Source organism: Cyclopterus lumpus, chromosome 7 (assembly GCF_009769545.1).
Source record: "Cyclopterus lumpus isolate fCycLum1 chromosome 7, fCycLum1.pri, whole genome shotgun sequence".
Classification (NCBI taxonomy): domain Eukaryota; kingdom Metazoa; phylum Chordata; class Actinopteri; order Perciformes; family Cyclopteridae; genus Cyclopterus; species Cyclopterus lumpus.
Window position 1 is genome coordinate 11,146,253 of NC_046972.1, and position 18,269 is coordinate 11,164,521.

At 40.1% G+C, this 18,269-nt stretch overlaps 1 protein-coding gene across 5 annotated transcripts; it reads right to left on the bottom strand.

The window, feature by feature from the left end:
* Positions 1-899: 899 nt before the first annotated feature.
* pik3cd (phosphatidylinositol-4,5-bisphosphate 3-kinase, catalytic subunit delta) lies at positions 900-17,423 on the bottom strand. 5 transcript variants are annotated; one of them, XM_034536246.1, is made up of 23 exons: positions 17,064-17,422; positions 16,057-16,231; positions 15,043-15,271; positions 13,687-13,919; positions 13,283-13,459; positions 12,398-12,553; positions 11,873-11,959; positions 10,682-10,903; positions 9,103-9,199; positions 8,572-8,699; positions 8,427-8,483; positions 8,141-8,308; positions 7,287-7,408; positions 7,060-7,203; positions 6,871-6,970; positions 6,609-6,775; positions 6,068-6,174; positions 5,678-5,756; positions 5,420-5,587; positions 3,628-3,751; positions 3,176-3,321; positions 2,949-3,081; positions 900-2,864 (listed from the first exon to the last, which is right to left on the bottom strand). In XM_034536246.1, the coding sequence occupies exons 2-23, from the start codon at positions 16,195-16,197 to the stop codon at positions 2,727-2,729; spliced, it is 3,123 nt and encodes a 1,040-aa protein (XP_034392137.1). In that variant the 5' UTR covers positions 16,198-16,231; positions 17,064-17,422; the 3' UTR covers positions 900-2,726. The 5 variants fall into 5 exon arrangements, with proteins under 5 accessions (XP_034392137.1, XP_034392132.1, XP_034392134.1 ...); XM_034536241.1 differs by having other exon boundaries at positions 11,873-11,962; positions 17,064-17,420; XM_034536243.1 differs by having other exon boundaries at positions 2,727-2,864; positions 11,873-11,962; positions 17,068-17,423.
* Positions 17,424-18,269: the final 846 nt, after the last annotated feature.

Genomic DNA, 18,269 nt, shown 5'->3' on the forward strand with positions numbered 1-18,269 from the left:
GTAATAATACATCGTTCAAAATCTTACATAGGTAAAAGTACACGAGTATTGGCCTCACCATATACGAGCAAAAGTATAAGTACTCATTACTCAGAATGGCCCCCTTTTCAAAATAATATATTTCATATGACTGGATTATAACTGGTAATGCAAGAATGTGTAAGCATCACTAATGGTGCAAGTGAATGTGGGGCTAACTCAAACTACTACCGTGTCTGCTTCATCGATAATAATACAGCATGATTTAATAGTAGATTTAGCTATTGTATTAATAATCTGAATCTGCAAAGTAACTACTTATCAAAAAAATGTAGTGAAGTAAACAGTACAACATTGCTTCTAAAACACAGTGAAGTAGTAGTATATAGTAGATTAAAATGGAAATACCAAAGTAAAGTACACGTGTCTTACAGTACAGTACTCCACCACAACGCAAACATTGCTGGTACTTTCTTTATTGAACCGACTCATTTGATTTGTACACTCTGCTGTCTGTGGGAAATGATACTTACAGGAACCTACTCCCTTGCTTGTCAAATATCCATCTCCAATTTAAAACGTTTTTCTTTTGTGAAAGAAGATTCTTTATTTTCTAAGCAATATACACTGCAAGGAATATATATTATTGACGAAAAATAGAAAACCCAACCAAAAACAAGGATAATGTTATACAGTGCATACAATATTTGCCAAAACCACCCTGCGTTTACTTTAAATAATAAACATGTTTTATTGAAGCGGAAACTCCCACAGACTTGTACAAAAGTCTATTGCTCTAAAACACTGGGGTTACCCGGGAAGCAAATGGAAATGATTGGATGAATTTGGTGGCTCTTGCCTTCATTCACGATTAGCCTATTTTTAAGCTGCATTAAATTAATCCTAGAAAGCCAGTGAGCTCAGCGGTTGAACACAGTTTATTGGGTGTGTGTTTCCCTTCCAACAGCAAGTGAAGCAAATGTACAAACAGGATGCAGATAAAGGACAGGTCGCCATTGGACATATCTTGAAAGGATGATTTATCAGTTTTAGCTGCACACATGTAAACAATACCTGAATGTTAGAATAAATGTACCATTCGATGTAATTCACGAATTACAACCAACTCAAAAGGCAACAGCAGAATATATTACAATTTGTAAATGTAGCTAATACACTCAATAGACGACTGGCTTAAAGCAGCAGTGTTTAGTTGAGCCCATCCTGAGGGACATTGATGACCAATATTTAAAACCCATTGCACAGTGACTAATTCAGTCGTTGAAGGGAATTAAAAAACCTTGCTGTGTAAGCTACAGCTACACTTGCTCTTCTATAAAAGTTGTCGTTGTAGATAATTTGAACTGTTATGTAAAAGAAAAAAGGCGATGAGAAGCACATCATCTTCTTTGCATGACTGACAGCAAGATATACAGCATGTAAAGTATCCTGAAAGCACCATCAAATGAGATCAGACAGCCCACCAATGTGGAGGTGTTTGACAGTACAAGCATGACATCTCTTTCAAGGCACCTGGCACATCAGTTCAAAAATCCCAGTGCATAACTTACATATCAGAAAATAACACAGACACATACACACTGCATCATCTGAGAGAGATCACATTGTCAAGATTGACCATTTGTAAAAGGGAACATTCTGAATAACGCAACCACAAGTCTATGCTAAAAACAAGATTCCTATTTGACTCATGTTTTCAATATTATGCTTCTGAGCCTTGACCAAAAAATGATATCTTTTAACATTTTGGGACATTTGCCTATTGACTTTCCTGCTGAGAGTTAGATGAGAAAATCAATGGCACTCTAATATCTGTCTTGTTAAATATGAAGCTGGAACTAGGAGACAGTAAGCTTAGTTCAGCATAAAGACACTCTGTTTCCAGTCTTTAAGCTAAACACTACGATAATCTAAAGACTGCTTGCTCCAGCTTAATAATTAATGAACGAGAGTGGTGTCGACATCTTATCTAACTCCACGCTAGAAAGCCTATTTGTCAAAATGTCAAACTTTTCCTTTAATGTGTAGTAGCTGTTTGGTAAGGGTCTGCTGGGTCACACACACTTTATCAAAATAAAGGTCCTATTATTTAAAGTTATCTTCTCACCTTACAATGAATTGTAAATGTTACAATGCTTTGTGTCTACTGGCAACATACTGCCCTTCAAGGCAATATTACACATCAAAACAGCAGTAAAACACAACATCTTCTTAAAATATCCTTCATGACTTTGTACAAGTACTTCAGAGCTACCAAATTAAATTAAATACAATACAATAAAATAAAACAAGACACAATGGTAAAGAGGCAGTTGAAATGAGAAGAAATGACACAACCTTCATTGGTCGTAACCGTGGAAAAGACTTAAGAGGTTTTTAAGTAGCAACTCTAACACATCTATAAAGCTTGTTTATCATTTTTGTTGAAACGTCCTTGAGTCAAAGGCATTGCCATGTCTGATGGGAAAAATATGAGTGCAATGAATTCTCTTCATTGTGAAAATATATGTGTGTTGAGATTGATCCCCATGGTTGTATCATCTTTGGATGCCTCCACTTAGTCGTTATTTACCACAGACATGCCCGTCCGATGTAAACATATGCTGAGCGTTTTAGAATGCAATCAATAAAGGAAAATATTTGATTGTGTTGTCTTTCCTTTTATCTCCATACATTAAAATCCATATTTTGTGGTCTGTCTTCAGGTTTCCTCGGTGCAGTGTTCTTCACGGTCTATTGTCTTTGGCCAGGGAGTGCATCATCCAGTTGACCTTCGTCTTCCAGCTTTCCCGCAGAGCTTCGTTGAACTTCACCTTAAAATTCTTCAGTGCCTCTTCCTCCGATTTGCCCAAAGCTAAAGAGTCCTTTTGAGAAAAAAACAAATTATTGTCAATATTATTATCATCATCATTATCATGATCAGCAGAAGTATCCTAATTGTTGCATACCTTGAGATACTGGATGTCTTTGAAGGAGGTGAGCTCTGGCAGTCCTGCAGCCTTCATCATAGCAAAGAGATTGACGAACAGCGTTGCGTTGCGACACAGGATCTTATAGGCCCGCTCGCAGTACTCCCTGAACCTGGCGACATGACGCAGCAATCAGTCTCGGGTTATAAAATACGCAAACAGAATCCCAGATTGGTAAACAGACTGACAGACTGAAAATATTGTACCTCTCAAACTTCTCACTGTTGTTGGTCCTTCCTTGTTGGATCACATGGACAAAGTCATAAGTCAAGATAAAAGGCACACGCTCCCTGTTGATCCCCAGTTTCCGCTTGAAGTTTCCCAAGAAATGCCCAAAGTCGATGTGAAACAGCTGAGGAGCAAAGGTGAAAGTGACTTCTGGGTTCTGAATCACTGACCAAGTCAAATGTGTTAAAGACTCACTAACCGATGATGATTGACCTGAAGGATTTCACTCCAAAGTGACCAAATCGTACAGTCAGTTAAATGAACAAGTTATAATAAAATTCTTAGTTAGACTTGGGAGAATAATGTGTTCCGGCTCCATATTATATTATGAAGTTGATCACACATATTTCCCCCTTTATGTCTAATCGCCCCCTTGTGGTAGATTTCAGTGTTGCAATGTGATGACAAATATCACAGTGGTAAACTCCACCTGTCCAGTTTCCCTGATCATGATATTGTCGTTGTGACGATCTCCGATGCCCAGTACGTAAGTAGCTACACAGTAGCCAGCACAGGACAGTGTGAACTCTTCTATTGCTGGATCCAGTTTGTCCCTGGTGACAAAGAAGGATGAGAGAAATAAGGAAGCAAAGCATTAGTGGGTTTAGTTCATACAGTAATTTACACGTCTTCATCATATAACCTGCATAACTACCACACACACACACACACACACACACACACACACACACACACACACACACACACACACACACACACACACACACACACACACACACACACACACACACACACACACACTCTAATGGGGTGGATTTCTTCACTGCTATATGAAATATTGACAGCAGGGGTTCCTGTGGCGATTAATGATTGTCATGTCCTTTCACAGTCTAGACATGCACTGAGGTTCACTGTGTTAAGCTTTTACTAGTTTCCTCCGCTCCCTTGCGGGCGCTGCAGCATTTCAAGCTAATTACTCTTCTGGTCTGTCGTGCAGTCAGCTGAGCCTTGTCAACGTGACGTACAAAGGCTTATTCATTACATTGAATGCTTCGCTCTTGTCAAGGAGCTTTTAGAATAGACAAGACCTTCAGACTGTCTGCCACTAAATAGACAAATCTAAACCTGGAGTCGCTTATGCACTTTGTGTTGGTCTGTCAAGATTATAAAAGGCTGCACACAATAAATACTTTAGGGAAGCTCTTCAAACCACAGACAGAGACATCCAGAGGGCATTTCTGGAGTTTTCTCCATACTGTCAAGAAAAAACACCTTTATACACAGATTATTTAAAAATATTTCAGTTAATAATACAATGTTTATATTAAGGGGAAAAATTAAAATGTAAACCTTTGTCTGCATTAATAACACTAAACTGTGAAGGTACAGAAGGATCTTGATTAGAATTTTAAACTAGTCCCATAATGTTTGTGTTAGCATATCATTACAGGTCCCTTAGTATTTTTAATAACAATGTAATAAATGGCTTAAACACTCTATAATGTTGTTTTAAGCCGATATTAAAACGTTGTATGTTAACTAATGTACAGTATTTCTCAGTTAATTAAAACCTCAATAAGTATAATGTGTTCTATGAAGACATACAGTATACTAGTTGATGACAAATACATTAATCAACAATTAAAATGTCCTTGCATCTGTTTACACCAGCATTATAGTGTGTTAGAAACTTGCTTTTATACTGTTTATAAATAATTGTAAAAAATGGGGAGGGGTGTTGTACAGACTAAAAATGTCTGTACAAAACAGAACCAGTGGATGTGTCACATTTCACTGTGTTTCAATTCCCTATACTATAAAAAATGTTTTCTGTCGTATTGTTGGTACACTTTGAGGGTATTTCTTGTACACATATTGCGATGCACTTGGACACATCATTAGTGATGTAGTTATTGACAATAAATCTTGAGTTGAGGGACGTCAACAAAAATGCACAAAAAGAAAGTAGAAAATGTGTTTGTGTTGTGTACACTATATAAAAGCAAAACAATATTAGAACTAGTATAAGTAGATGTTTTTGGGGACCCATAACGAGGAAAGTTATTGGATATAAAGGCCATTTCGGTGGTTTTGCTGATCACGACAAACAATTTGAAACTGGATGGAGGGTTTGAACTCTGTGGCTCTGAACAGCGTTTGGTGTTGTTTTCATGGGTTTAAATCACTCCTGGAGTATCTAGATCATAGAAGATGACCAGGCTTGTTATACCCATTATGTCAAAGTCGTTCATCATACTCACTCGGGATTCTTAGATTTGAGCCAGTTGAGCAGGGCATCCTTGTTGAAGGCAGCAGTGGCGGCGCTGTTACTGCTGTTACGCTGGATGTTGGCGATGGTGTCGGAGTTCTTCACGACCTCAATGAGCCCCATCTTGTTCCCAGTGGACAAGCAGCCATAAGGGATCATCCTGTGAGTGCGTGACAGCATTAGGTTGGTCTAGTGGCGCTCATTGTTAAAAAGCATCAACAGCTGCTGCAAACAGCTGCTCCCACTGTACCTGAGATCGAGGCCCTCTTTCTTCCATAAATTCTCCATGAGCTGGATCATCTGGAGGGTCAACATGTCTTGTCGAAGATCTTAAGGTGATGAGTGAATAAGGGTTACAAAGTGTATCACATTTAAGTTTTATAGGAGGTTTTACACTGGTATTGTTTGACTTTTAAACTTCCCCTTTTTTTTATTTAAAGGACATATTTTTTCATACCTACCGGGTATGTTTTTCTTCCAGTGCATTTTAATATAAGACACTCCCTGCTTTTTAACGTTTCAGTGTATTCCCTTTCTACTAAACTAAAGTCAACTACAGCTCAAGTCTTGGCACTATCGGCTACTGTATGATGTGTACTGAATGTGTGCTGCAATGTCTTCCTTTTTGCTTGTATCTCACCATCTCCCTTCTTGAAGATGATGCCCACCATGTCTTCTTGAGCCCCGGGGTTATACATCAGCCAGAGCGGCTTCATCTTGGAGTCCATGAACCTGCATTTGTCTGCACTGCAACAGTAAACACAGTCCGTACAAACACATAATCATTATAACCACACACGGTTCATAGACTGAGGAAAATACAATTTTTAGGTATTCACCCTCTTGCCATTTTACTTATTGAGTTGTTAAATGTGTATGTCCCTTGTGGGCCACTGTCAGCAATGGGAAAAGTCTAACTAAATAAAAAACAAATTCGTGGAAAAAAAAGAAAGAAAGAAAGTACCATTATCATCTGTAAGACTTCTATTCTAGTGTTGAGAAAATAGTAGATAGCATAACTATATAGGCATATTGGTGATGTAAGAACTATGGGTTAATTTGTCAATATTCTACGTAAAAGTATTCTTTTGTAATTCAGTACACCTAGAGAGGGACCAATTAGGGAGTCAAACAATGTAATTGGCTGTGTGTGCATGTGTGCATGTGTGTCTGGCACTAACCAGATCTCAGCCAGGATGATGCTGGGGTTCAGTGGTGACAGCAGGTCAGACAGGGCCTCCAGGTAAGACTCCTGTCTGATACACAGCTTCAGGTCATCTGCCGTCATCTTCTGGGAGCCTGACTTGACAAAGTCACTCAGGGCCTTCATTTTGCCCAGAGCCTCATTCTGTGTGGGAGAGGTAAGGCCCAGATTTAGTACAACACACCAACACACATCATTTCAGATCTTGATGTCAGTGGGTATCAGTGTGACGAGATTACCTGTTTGGTTAAAAGTCTGATGTGGTGGATGTTTCCCCTGCAGTAGGCCTCCAGAATCAGGCCAAAACGCAAACTCACAGATGCCACGTGAATCTCTGACCTACAATAAACACAAATGATCCTGTCAAGAAAAAACAGCTGCATATGCACGTGTCCTGATCTTGTGTTTTCTGCTGGACTGCGTCTCACCTGAGATGCCAAAACAGAAAGTGTCCTATCCTCCAGTTGGACAAAGCCCTTTCAAGCAGGAAAGTGGTGAGGTCGCAGTCGAGGTAGGACTCGTACTTCAGGACCTGGACCAGCTGGATTAAGTACTGTAGCAGTTCATTGTCACTGTGTGCAGAGAAAATGATGATTGCGCTGATGAATGTGTAGAGTAAAGTAAAAGTAAGGTAAAACCCTGAACATGTGTGTACCTGAGCTTCCTGAGGCATCTGATTGTGAAAGAACGGACTGCTGGGTCGGGAAAACTGTAGTCCAAGAGCTCCAAGGCGTGGATGCCTGGGAGGTCCCGCCAGTTCTTCAGTAAACTAACCAACTGAGGAGAATCAGATTACCATTTTCAACCATGATGAGAAAAGATGAAACTCTCATGTCCTTGATGACAAATATCTCTGCATTTTGGGATGATGCTTGGACAAAATGAGCATGACAGACTCTGGTGATTCCCTGACTTCAACTTTTGAAAAAAATACGTGCAAAAGTAACGACATTCCCATCAGCCTCAGCTGTGCTTGTGTTCAGTACTAATCTCACAAATGTTAGCATAAACATAGATGGTGAACATAATAAACATGACACAGTATCTGCAGCATGTTAGCATGGTCATTGGGAACATGGTAGCATGCTGAAGTTTGTATTTAGCTTAAAGTCCTGTTATAACATTTTAGACACTAAATCAATCGACTAATCAGCTAAATAACTGTCAAACTAATTGGTCCAATGAAAGAATATCATTAGCTACTTGTTAGATAGTTCACTATGACACACTGTACGTTTATAGTGGTTATTCAGTAAAAAAAGAACACTATTAGAATCAACACAGATATAATTATAATCCAAATATAATATGTGAAATTACTGATAAATAAGCAGACAAGTCCTTTAGCAGGGACAATAGAGATCATATTTTTGTATATAGTGAGGATTAAAACCTATTTTGGACTTTTTTTAGAACCTTTTTATGTTTCATGTGAAACTTTAAATTTTCTTAAATTCTATTTTAAGATTATTAAAAAGTAAATTATTTTCTAAAACTCTCCATTTATACCTGAACTACGTCCTCATGACGATTCCACTTGGTGATGAGGAGCAGCTTGGACAGACTTTCATGAAAATGGTCACGGACTTCAGTGCGGAGCTTCCACAGGAGCTCTTTCTCGTCCTCGAAAAACTCAGTGGAGTTTTTGTTGTCCATGATTTCTTTTAGTTTCATGTACTGCAGAGAGCAAAAAAACCACAAACAAATTCATAAAAATATTTGGTCAGCAAGTAACTGTTTTTGTGTGTACTTTTAACTGTGTGAGAATTAGACAATGTGAAATGTAGAGTCTTACCTCCTCTTTTGTGGCAATAGTTGTATCACCGTTGTTCTCCATGTTGCCGCCACTTATCTGATAACAGATGAGGATATTTTCACTGACTGTAATATAAATATAAATGTCACCATGTACCCAAATATAGCCCTTTGGGAATAGGTACCTTGTCCAGTGGTGGGTAGTAGAGAGGATGTGGCCGGATATTAGGGAAGCGAATGAGAAGCCCGGCGGCACTGTCCACATTGGGGTTCTTCTCCACGGTTCCCATTGGGTTCAACAGGTCGCTTTTGTCTGTGATGAAACAAATTGTACATGAAATGTGCCATTTGGTAGATGCTTTAATCTACTATAATAATAATATTTTCATATTCAAATAACTCCCATATCTCTAAAAGCGACAGTGCGTGTTATACTTACTGCTCTTCCAAACCGCAGAGAAAGATAAAATCAATTTAGTGAATATGAATGGCGTCATAATTAAGATGTTTTGACAACAACAGACAGCTGTGGTTTCCAAATATTAAAAAGCCTATATTGTGCATCAGAAAACACATAATGTATAATTATGTGGGGTTTTGATGGCGCCACGTGACATTTTCACTGTGGTGCTGCCAGGCGCTGTGGAGGAGGCTGTTAAGATGTGAGGTGTTTTTGAAGAGGAGGACATGTAAGAATAGAGAAAGCCTGAAAGTACCAGGAACAGATGGCCATGTGGACAACAGGAACTCCCCAGTCTTCAGCTGGTCCTTGTAGTCAAACACCATGGTGTTCACCCAGGCTATCGGACAGTCCTGAGGAGAGGGACAGGGACGATTAGATCTGTGGATTAGCCATCTTGAAGACCATCTGCAGGCAATAAAACCATGTGAAGAGGCAGCAGAAGAGCGACACTCGAATGTTCCATCAAAGTCACATTAAGATCTGATCAACAAAAGTAGTTTTTTTTAAAAATCAAAATACATATATTATAGGTTGTCCTAATTTGTCTTTCAAATTTGCAACATCCCAAAAATATATTTAAGATTCTTCAAAGATAAAGGATTTTCATCAATGAATCTAAAAGTTATTGAATTATTAAACCTGTGTTGTATAACATCTGCTTTTTTTTTTAGACAAATCAATTCAAAAGGAATGAAAAAAAAACCTAAATATTTTATTGACATAAACAAGTTTAAAGGGTGTTTGTGGCAACCTTTTACATAATTGATTCTGTTAAATAATAAAGCGATGGAAAGGATAACGAAAATGTGCATGACAGTGATGTTACATTTATAAGGTCTAAAGTTGGAATATAAAGCAGCAAAAAGGGAAATAAGATCCAGGCAAAAGAACAACTTGACCATCCAATGTGTTAAAGACAAACACATTTACACTGAAAGCAAACAGACAAAAAAAAGAGACGACGCCCACGTACAAGAGTGGCTAAAATAGCTCAACTTCTGTCTGTCTGCAGAACTTCTCTTCCAGGCAAAAGAAGGGAGAAGTGGCTCAGAAAGCAGAAGTGGCCTTAATGCCCATAAACACACCTGGAAACCTCCAAAACATGTTGCCCACAGTTTCTTCAATGCTTTAACACAAGAGAGGCTGAATAAAGGGGACTTGTTGTTGTTGACTGTACTCGTTAGTGTACAATGGGTTGGTGTGTGGAGTAGTCCTCTCATTGTAGTACTACTGCTGCTGTTTTTTGTGCATAAAACAGGATGTAAATAAAACAAGGAAATGGCAAGAGGATGGTAAACCCTCTATTGGCATATTATTAATGTTACTAATAGTAGCATGATGTAGCATATTCCTTTTTAAATGTATGACTGTAATTAGGGATGCAACTAACAGTAAACTCTTATTAATTAATGATTACCTCTCTGATTGTCAAACAGTTGTGATATGTTGTCATTTTTGCCAATTATTTTTGCGATTAATATATATGATTAAAACAGTTCCACAGTTTTCAGGCATCTACTCTCGTCTCTCACCTTAAAAAGGTAAAATGCTCAATGAGTGTGGAAAGTTGTAACTACGAATGGTGACTGAACATAAATTTACAATTCCTTGAAAATGTCCCTGGTCCCTTGGAGTGATGTACAGATAAAAGCGTTGAAGCGGATGAAACGTTAACCGCAGCATTGCCACTGAACATACTTGCACAACCCGATGCTGCAGCAAAAAACACCCACACCGCACACACTGACTACACACACTACACAATAGAGAGGAAACAGATCTGTTTGTGCTTGCTAACAAATTCTCACCCCAAAACGGCTTGACAAACTCACCGCTTTCTTATTCTTCTTTTTAGTGCCACGGGGTTTCTTGGCTTTCTCAAGGACTGCATAGAGCGCGAAGCACAGGCGGCTCATGCGTGGTAGGTCAGCCACGTTTATGTCGAACTCCAGCTTTTGATCCCACAGTGGCTCAGAGCACACTGTCACCTCCGAGGTTGTCACCACCTTACAGAGGAGTTCGCTACCATGGAACAGACCGGCCTGCACAACAAGCTGGAGGGGAAACACACACATGCACCGTAGTGATTAGAAGAGTTTGTGCGGTAGATTGTTTGTGAACGATTTACAGATTTCAAGAGATGATTCAGAGCTTCCTGCTTCACTCAGGCTATGAGTCAAATGCTCTACACATTCATAACGTAAGCAGGTCGCAACACCTTTCAATGCAATGCAATGCAATGCAGTCTGTCCAAAATGATAAACAACCACCAGAGGCAGAAATCAATACTGTACGGCTGTTTAGCTCCTACCTTTCGCCAAATCAAGATAGTCTGAATCTATATTCACAAAATATATGAGTGGCTATTCTCCCCAAGGGTGTTTTCAAACCTCTGCCTGCCAGACATGACTGATAATTATGTCACAGGACAAATTTGTCATGAGTCATGATGCGCTCTTAAGCAGCCGCCGGAAGTGCACTTACACTTAATAACCCATCTAAGTAACATAGTTAGTTATGAAACTGAATCACAAACACAGACACACATTTACAGACTACCCTACTTCAAATTGGTTGAGGAAAAGAAAAAGAAAATTGACAGAAAAGGTGAATATGGAGTTTTAGTGGATATTTCTATACACTTTTGCCAGTCATTTACAGAGAAACATCCCTTCACAAACATTTTAACAAACATCTTCGATAGTAACTATATGCATGCACCGCCTTCAAAAAAAGAGGTGCGCTGAAAGCGAGAAAGGGAAAGACAGCATGCAGTCTGTCAGTTTTCTTAGAATCTAGGACTCAGAATGAGATGTCAAAAGCAGATAGGCCCTCCCCACTTCCTGTTTTGAAGTTTCAACCAACCGCCTTGATGAGTTATGGGAAACGTGTGGTCTGGACCATGTGACCCCCCTGTCATGTTCATGTCAACCCTGCTGTTCCTACAACTGAAATTGAGATATTGGTAAACAAGTGAATGCCACATTTCATTGAGCATCAAACCCACGCAAAAGCACACCAACCTTCATTCCTTCGCCTGCATTGACTCGGCTGCCCTGCAGCAGGTGAATGTAGAAAGGCTCACTGATGCACCACAGTGAGGAGGTATTCTGCTGTAAAGAGTCAGAAGAGAGAGCATTTTATTTACCTCCATTTCTTTCCATTAAAAATATACATTAATAACATTCACCAAAGTCTAAAGTCATGAAACTGTTGGTTCAATTTCCAGCATGTCAAGAAATAGATACACGAGAATGTACACTGAATGAAAAAGGGGAACAAACTGACAAACAGTCCTTAAGTCACTTTGATTAAGTCTGAACATGTTATTGTTCTAATATTTCATAGATTAATTTTGCCAATGCAGTTTTAAAGTAGATGTTAAACTACAGTAAATGCAAGCAAAGGTGTGAGGTGTAAATGATCAACATTGTGTTTCAAGTGTTCAAAGTCTGCAGCCTGGTTGAGGAACAACTGTGATGAGCAGAGAGAAAGAAAGACTTGCTGCTCTGTTAATGAGAGACGACAGTCGTCCGCTGAACTCTCACCTTCTTCAGGGGCAGCGGAGGAGGTCTGGACAAGGAGCGACTCTTATAGACCTGGTTGTACATACTGCCCTGATCCTCCTGATACTTGTGGATGGTGGAGTGGTGCACCATGGTGAGGTAAGGGTTTTGTCCATTTCTCAAACACGAGAATATGTACTGTAAAAGAGGACAGAGATAGACAACAGGAGGGGACAGAGTGTTTTCTTTCCGTAAAGCCACCAGCTCACCCACAGATATTTCCCAGTGGTCTGATAGCACTGGTTAACTCCTGGAGGCTGTTCATTTGCTGTAGGTTAATGCAACCGAAATCTCATTATGTGTGGATGGATGCAGTTCCTTTCTGCGGGGCTGCTAGACAGATATGAGTCACTGCTGCAGGTATCTGGAGCTTTAAAGACAACCGTGGAGTCTCCTGCCACCAAAACCTTGACTCACCCCACTCTTGATCTAACAATCATTTGAGCTATTATGGACCACCCGCATAGTCAGAATGTAGACAAACAACATGGAAAATGAATAGTAATGACGACAAAGGGGCATTTTAAACACACCAATAGTTTCGTAATTTAAGAAAAAACTAACCAGGGGGGAGAAAGAACACTGAATATTCCAAAGTTGACCAATTGCTTAGCGAGTCACAGCTTTACGGCAAAAAGAAAGCAATTGTGTGCAAAAGTGGAGGAAGATTTTTTTGGGTCTGATAATAGTAGAATTTAGCTTTTTGCTCATCATACTAATTTCTGTCGAAGCATTATTTTTGCGTGACTGCTTCTCTGCAACAGGTCCAGAAGGTTTGTGAGGGTAGAGCGTAAAAAGAATGTGGCAAAACTATCATTTTTTCAAATGTGAAAAAACCTCAAAGAGACCGTTGCTGCGGTCACTCACTTTAAACTGGCACATGGGATGCTTCCCGTAGATGAAGTCCCACCTCCCGTTGACCTGCAAAGTGTAGTCTTCGGGCTCCTGTCGCAATGAGCGAAAGACTGTGGCCTTCTTCTTCAGAGCGCTCCTCATCAGGGCCACTGGGAGGTCTTGAGGGTCCTGCTGCAGCATGAAGCTTTCCTGTGAGAGACACATTAATGCCAATAGAAGGCACCCGCTTTACAGAAAATCACACAAAAATGTCTTTCATGTCAGTGGATGTTGTTCCTGAGAGATGTTTTGAGGGTGGTGTTTTTGGTGTGGGAGTGGGATTTCCAAAGGTGCTCACATTGACTTACAATCATCCTTTGATTTGTCTCAAACTTTACAAAAATGACTCAAACAGATACGACAGCAGATCAACTCACATCACAAGCCTCAAACTTGACATTGATGAAAATCTTCTTGTTGTTTTTGGACTTCACACTCCCATACTCTGGTGGAGAGCAGCATGGCTCCAGGTCACACGGGAAGCTGTACTTCATCCACTGCTGCCATGGCAACATCTGCCTCTCCTGAGCCTTCTCTTCACAAAACATACGCATCTTTGTCCGAAACTCATTCACCTCGTGGTTCTTCTGGGCCTCGAACTCATGCAGACCTGACAGCGTAAACAAATACAAGTCATTCAGAGTGAGAGGAACGCTTTGCTTTATTGATCTGGCTGAGAGTCGATCATGTTTTCATTAATTGAAACTTAAAGAACCATCAACCTGCAGCTTTACTGGCTGCCTGCACTGAAGCATAGCCAATAAGGCAAAAGACTAAAGTCTATTATGAAGTCAAAAATGTTACTGGAAAATATAATTAGCATTAGTTAGCCTAGCTGTGCTCCATCTTCAAGTTAGCTACATTAGCTCATAGCTAGCGAGTAACTTCCAAGATGTTGAACATCATGAATAAAAGCGTTGTTGTTAGTTTGCTAAATGCCCAGGAAAATAACTGTAATTTGGTTCAGCCCAGTAAGGTTTTTCACTTAGCCAATGGGAGGATCTCTGCCTGCAGAGCAGCTTTAACCTTGTCTATAACAAAGATGCTGCATTAAAAGCTGCGCCAGTGGTTTGAAGGGGAATACACTTCCAGTCTCCGAAGTGGGCGACGCCACCCGTCCCCGCCTCGTTAGGAAGTGTTAGGTATGTTGTGCGCATGGATAAAAACAGATCAGGTTACTTTGCAGAATGTTACAGAATGTTCGAAAGATATGCGGCTTGTGCAAAATGAGTCCAATATTTAATTTGCCGATTACAGAGCCAAAGAATCGGTCATAATTTGTGTTCATGTTCTCCACACTTCTCCTATTAAGAGTTAATAGACTCAGGACCTGCTGCTAGTGGCGAAACCCGAGACACAAATACAGGAAACCGACTGTCAGTGGGATGCCTCTGTGCTGAACATGTCACCACTAATTGTTTAATGTCACACAGAAAACTGCTGCTGACATGAATACAATAATGTCAGACTGAATAATGTAATAAAATGGCAATTTGGTCCAAAGTTGCTGGATTGCTTCACTTCTTTATTGTACTCAATATACTTTATATTGTAATATTATAATTTCATAAATTATTCATTCTATTAATATAATCCGTTTGCATCGAAAAGACTCCCCTCTTCTTTTTGATGACTTCTGATCTAATACTTAGCAACCATACAACAGTACCACGAACCATACAACACCTCCTTACAGCACCTGCTCGGCTCCATCAGAGAAGGGTGCTGCTCACCTTTTCCAATTAACAGGCTGATCTGGGTGTTGGTGAGTTTCTCCACTCGGTCGCCCTCCCTCGCCACCAGCCTCAAAACGCACATGAAGGGCCGCACGTCGTTTATGCGCCTCGATTCTTCTTCCAGTTCCTCCCTCTCTGCTGTCTGGTTAATGCAGGTGAAGACGTATGCGTCGGGGTCACCCAGTGCACCGAACAGGGCCTCACTACTGGCATTCTTCCAAACCATCTGAAACAAAAAAACAACAGTAACACATGAGGTTGAGCGTGCAGCGCTGAGGTCTTTAAGTGTACAGCGTGTTCTCGGAGCCTGTAAAAGTGATGCTTGAGGGGTCTTGTAAAATATTTTTTAACCAAACAGTGATTCAAAACACACCGACCAGCGTCATTACTATTTACAGAAGTGCTGTGTGGGAGAATAAATCTCCGATTGATGATATCCAAGTGTGCGAACCAAGACTCCGACAGATTTTAGAGAGAAAACAAATTGTAAAACACATTTAATCTCTTAATCATTTTTAAATGCTTCCAAAAGTGTCATTACTTAACCAAGATAAATCAAACAGCCTGACGAGGCAGAGCTGTTGGCATAGAAACTGGCACACGTTTAACAGCAGATCTGCTCCAGCAGAGAGCTGGCTGTGGATACCAAGAGGAAAGCTGCAGCTCCTTCTCTAATAGTTGCATCAAAACTTCAAGATACATCAAAAAGGCACAAGCGAGGATTGTTCGGATTGTGTCATGTTTTAATTAGCTTAATGGCTGAGTCGACCAATTTGCTTTGAAGCATATTGAGTCAATATTGTAACAACAGCGTTTTGTAAATGTGGGAACCAGAACTGCAGCGCTGTACTGCAGTCAATCAAATGTATGCTTTCAGAAACACAGATCAAATGCAAAGCATGAGTGCATTACACATTATGTGTCAGTGGCGAAATAATATTCTACGAAGGTTTGTATGATCTCTAAAAGCAGCTGCTGATAATGAACTCAATGCGGTGTGAGGGGACTTACTTTTTTAATGCTTTTGATGGTGTCGTTTGGAGATACAGGGAATTTGAGGAAGATCCCAGTAGGCAGCAGGAAGTCCATCATTATCTCCTGGTCCCCCTCTTTCTCCCATTCCTCCTGCATCCCATACTTCCCCGAGGGCATGGTGACGGCCTCTCATTTACCGTCAGCTCCTCTGCTGCTCACCGGAACACAAGCCAGCCGTCCACATAGAGGAAACACAGCCGGGGTTAATATGTCTACTATTAACACATGTTACTGTGCAATGTGTTGGTTGTTTGTTCCTAAAGCCCTAAAGGATCTATCTTTACAAAGTTATTTAAGGGGATCGGAAAGCACATGCAGAGTGTGTATGACATGAATGAATGATAAACAGTAGCTTGTTTCCACCAGATCCCTTCCTCCACCTCCTCAATGATTAATGTATATGTAAGAATTTCAATATAAAGGTATACAATGGTAAACTGTGGTGGTAGTATTGCGATTTGTTTCTGTGCTTTGGGAGTGCTATCATTCATGATCGACAGTCTAATACATTTAGTACTTAATTCATACATCTCCACCTTAACAGACTGAAAGTTCGGTCAGATAAAGGTGATCAGGGGTAAAATAAGGTGAAGATGCACTACAAAGAAAATTCAACCCACAGAATCATACACACTACAAAAAAATACAGATTATTTTGTTGTGGTAAGAGGGAAACTTTCCCTGTATGAGCTGAATTTTAAAGATAGATGTACACGTGTATACACACACAATATATATATATATATATATATATATATATTTTTTTTATATATAAATATAAAATGTTAAAATATCCACATGTGGATATTTTAACATTTTATATTTATATTTAAGAACCATGTTTTAAATCAGCGACGGGAAAGAAAACAACAGGTGCTCAGACAACAGAGCCCCGTTACCATATCAGAACGTGATATTGTGCTCATTGAGTACAACTTGACGCCATATCCGAGCCGTGCCAACCTGTTAGCGCAAACACTCACTCGCCTGTCAGCTCCACACGCCGGTTATCTCTTCGTGGCAGCGAAGATGGAGGCTGTAACGTCACCGGGCTGCGGATGTATCCGTGAAGGTGTCATACATCCAGCTGCAAAGGGACGAGGCGCTCGCGCACGGCTCGCTCGAAGCGGTGAAGTGTTTCCCTGCGTCGGTCCAGTACGCCGTCATCCATGCAGCGATGGTGTTGCACTGAGCCGCACTGAGCGGCTGCGCTCTGCCTCTCCAGCTCTCCAAGGGACCGTCCGACAAAACTTTAGCGCAGCGCGCAGTGAAAGTGAATGTGTCTCTAAGTCCCGCCCCCCCGTCACTATTTGTTGTGCCAGGTCCAGCTTATCAAACGCGACGATGAGCTGCTTTCACGTTGTATTCTATTCATCTCATTTTTTTTCTAAATGTATTTATTAATCTTTTTCTCACAAACAACCCCGTAACAGTTGCTATTTATATGAAAGTGGCCTGAATATCTTTGGGTTTCGGACACAGTGGAGGAATCGTTTCGATCCTTGTGAGCAAAACACATAACTCTCTCTGTGAGAAAAAAAGATACCAAAGTAAAAGGACTCGATGCAGAAAGAAATGGCACCTTTGATGTTATTTTATTATTATGTAATACATGTACATTACTACTGATACTTTCATGTAATGCAATGTACTGCTGTATATTGTCGAGGTGGAACTTCCGTTTTTAATCTATTCACAAACATGATTCAGATTCTATTCAGCTCATATGAAATATATGTTGGAGTAAAGTAAAATATTTTACTCAGAAATTTGATTGAACACAAGTATAAAGTGGCATCCAATAGAAATACAAATATTCAAGAAGTTTATGTCTGTAATCAAACACTTCGATGGTAAACCTGCCTTCCTTTTTCATACTATAAGACCGGAGACTATTTTTATTTTGCAGCAAATAGTGTGCAATGCCACCACTCTCATGGAAGTGGAACCCAAACCACAGTAGTACTACCGTAGAAAGGGGAAATTATAACAACATCAGCAGCATGACATAACAAATATTGACACTCAGCTATTTGATGCACAAAGTACATCATTCCTTGACTTGAAATCCACGCCAGAGAAACACACATCCCAGTAAATAAAAACATGTAATTTGGGTTTGCAGGTGTTAATCCTTCATGTCAACACAAGACTCTTGGTGGTCGAGTAGCTCTGGTAAAAACAGGAAG

What these genes read in the sequence shown, in the direction of transcription:
- pik3cd (XM_034536241.1), bottom strand. Translation starts at nt 16,197, where the DNA reads ATGCCCTCGGGGAAGTATGGGATGCAGGAGGAATGGGAGAAAGAGGGG. An exon ending in CCATCAAAAGCATTAAAAAA is followed by an intron (nt 15,272 to 16,056) that starts GTAAGTCCCCTC and finishes TTTTTGTTTCAG; the next exon opens with ATGGTTTGGAAGAATGCCAG. An exon ending in ACTACCCACCACTGGACAAG is followed by an intron (nt 8,484 to 8,571) that starts GTACCTATTCCC and finishes ATCTGTTATCAG; the next exon opens with ATAAGTGGCGGCAACATGGA.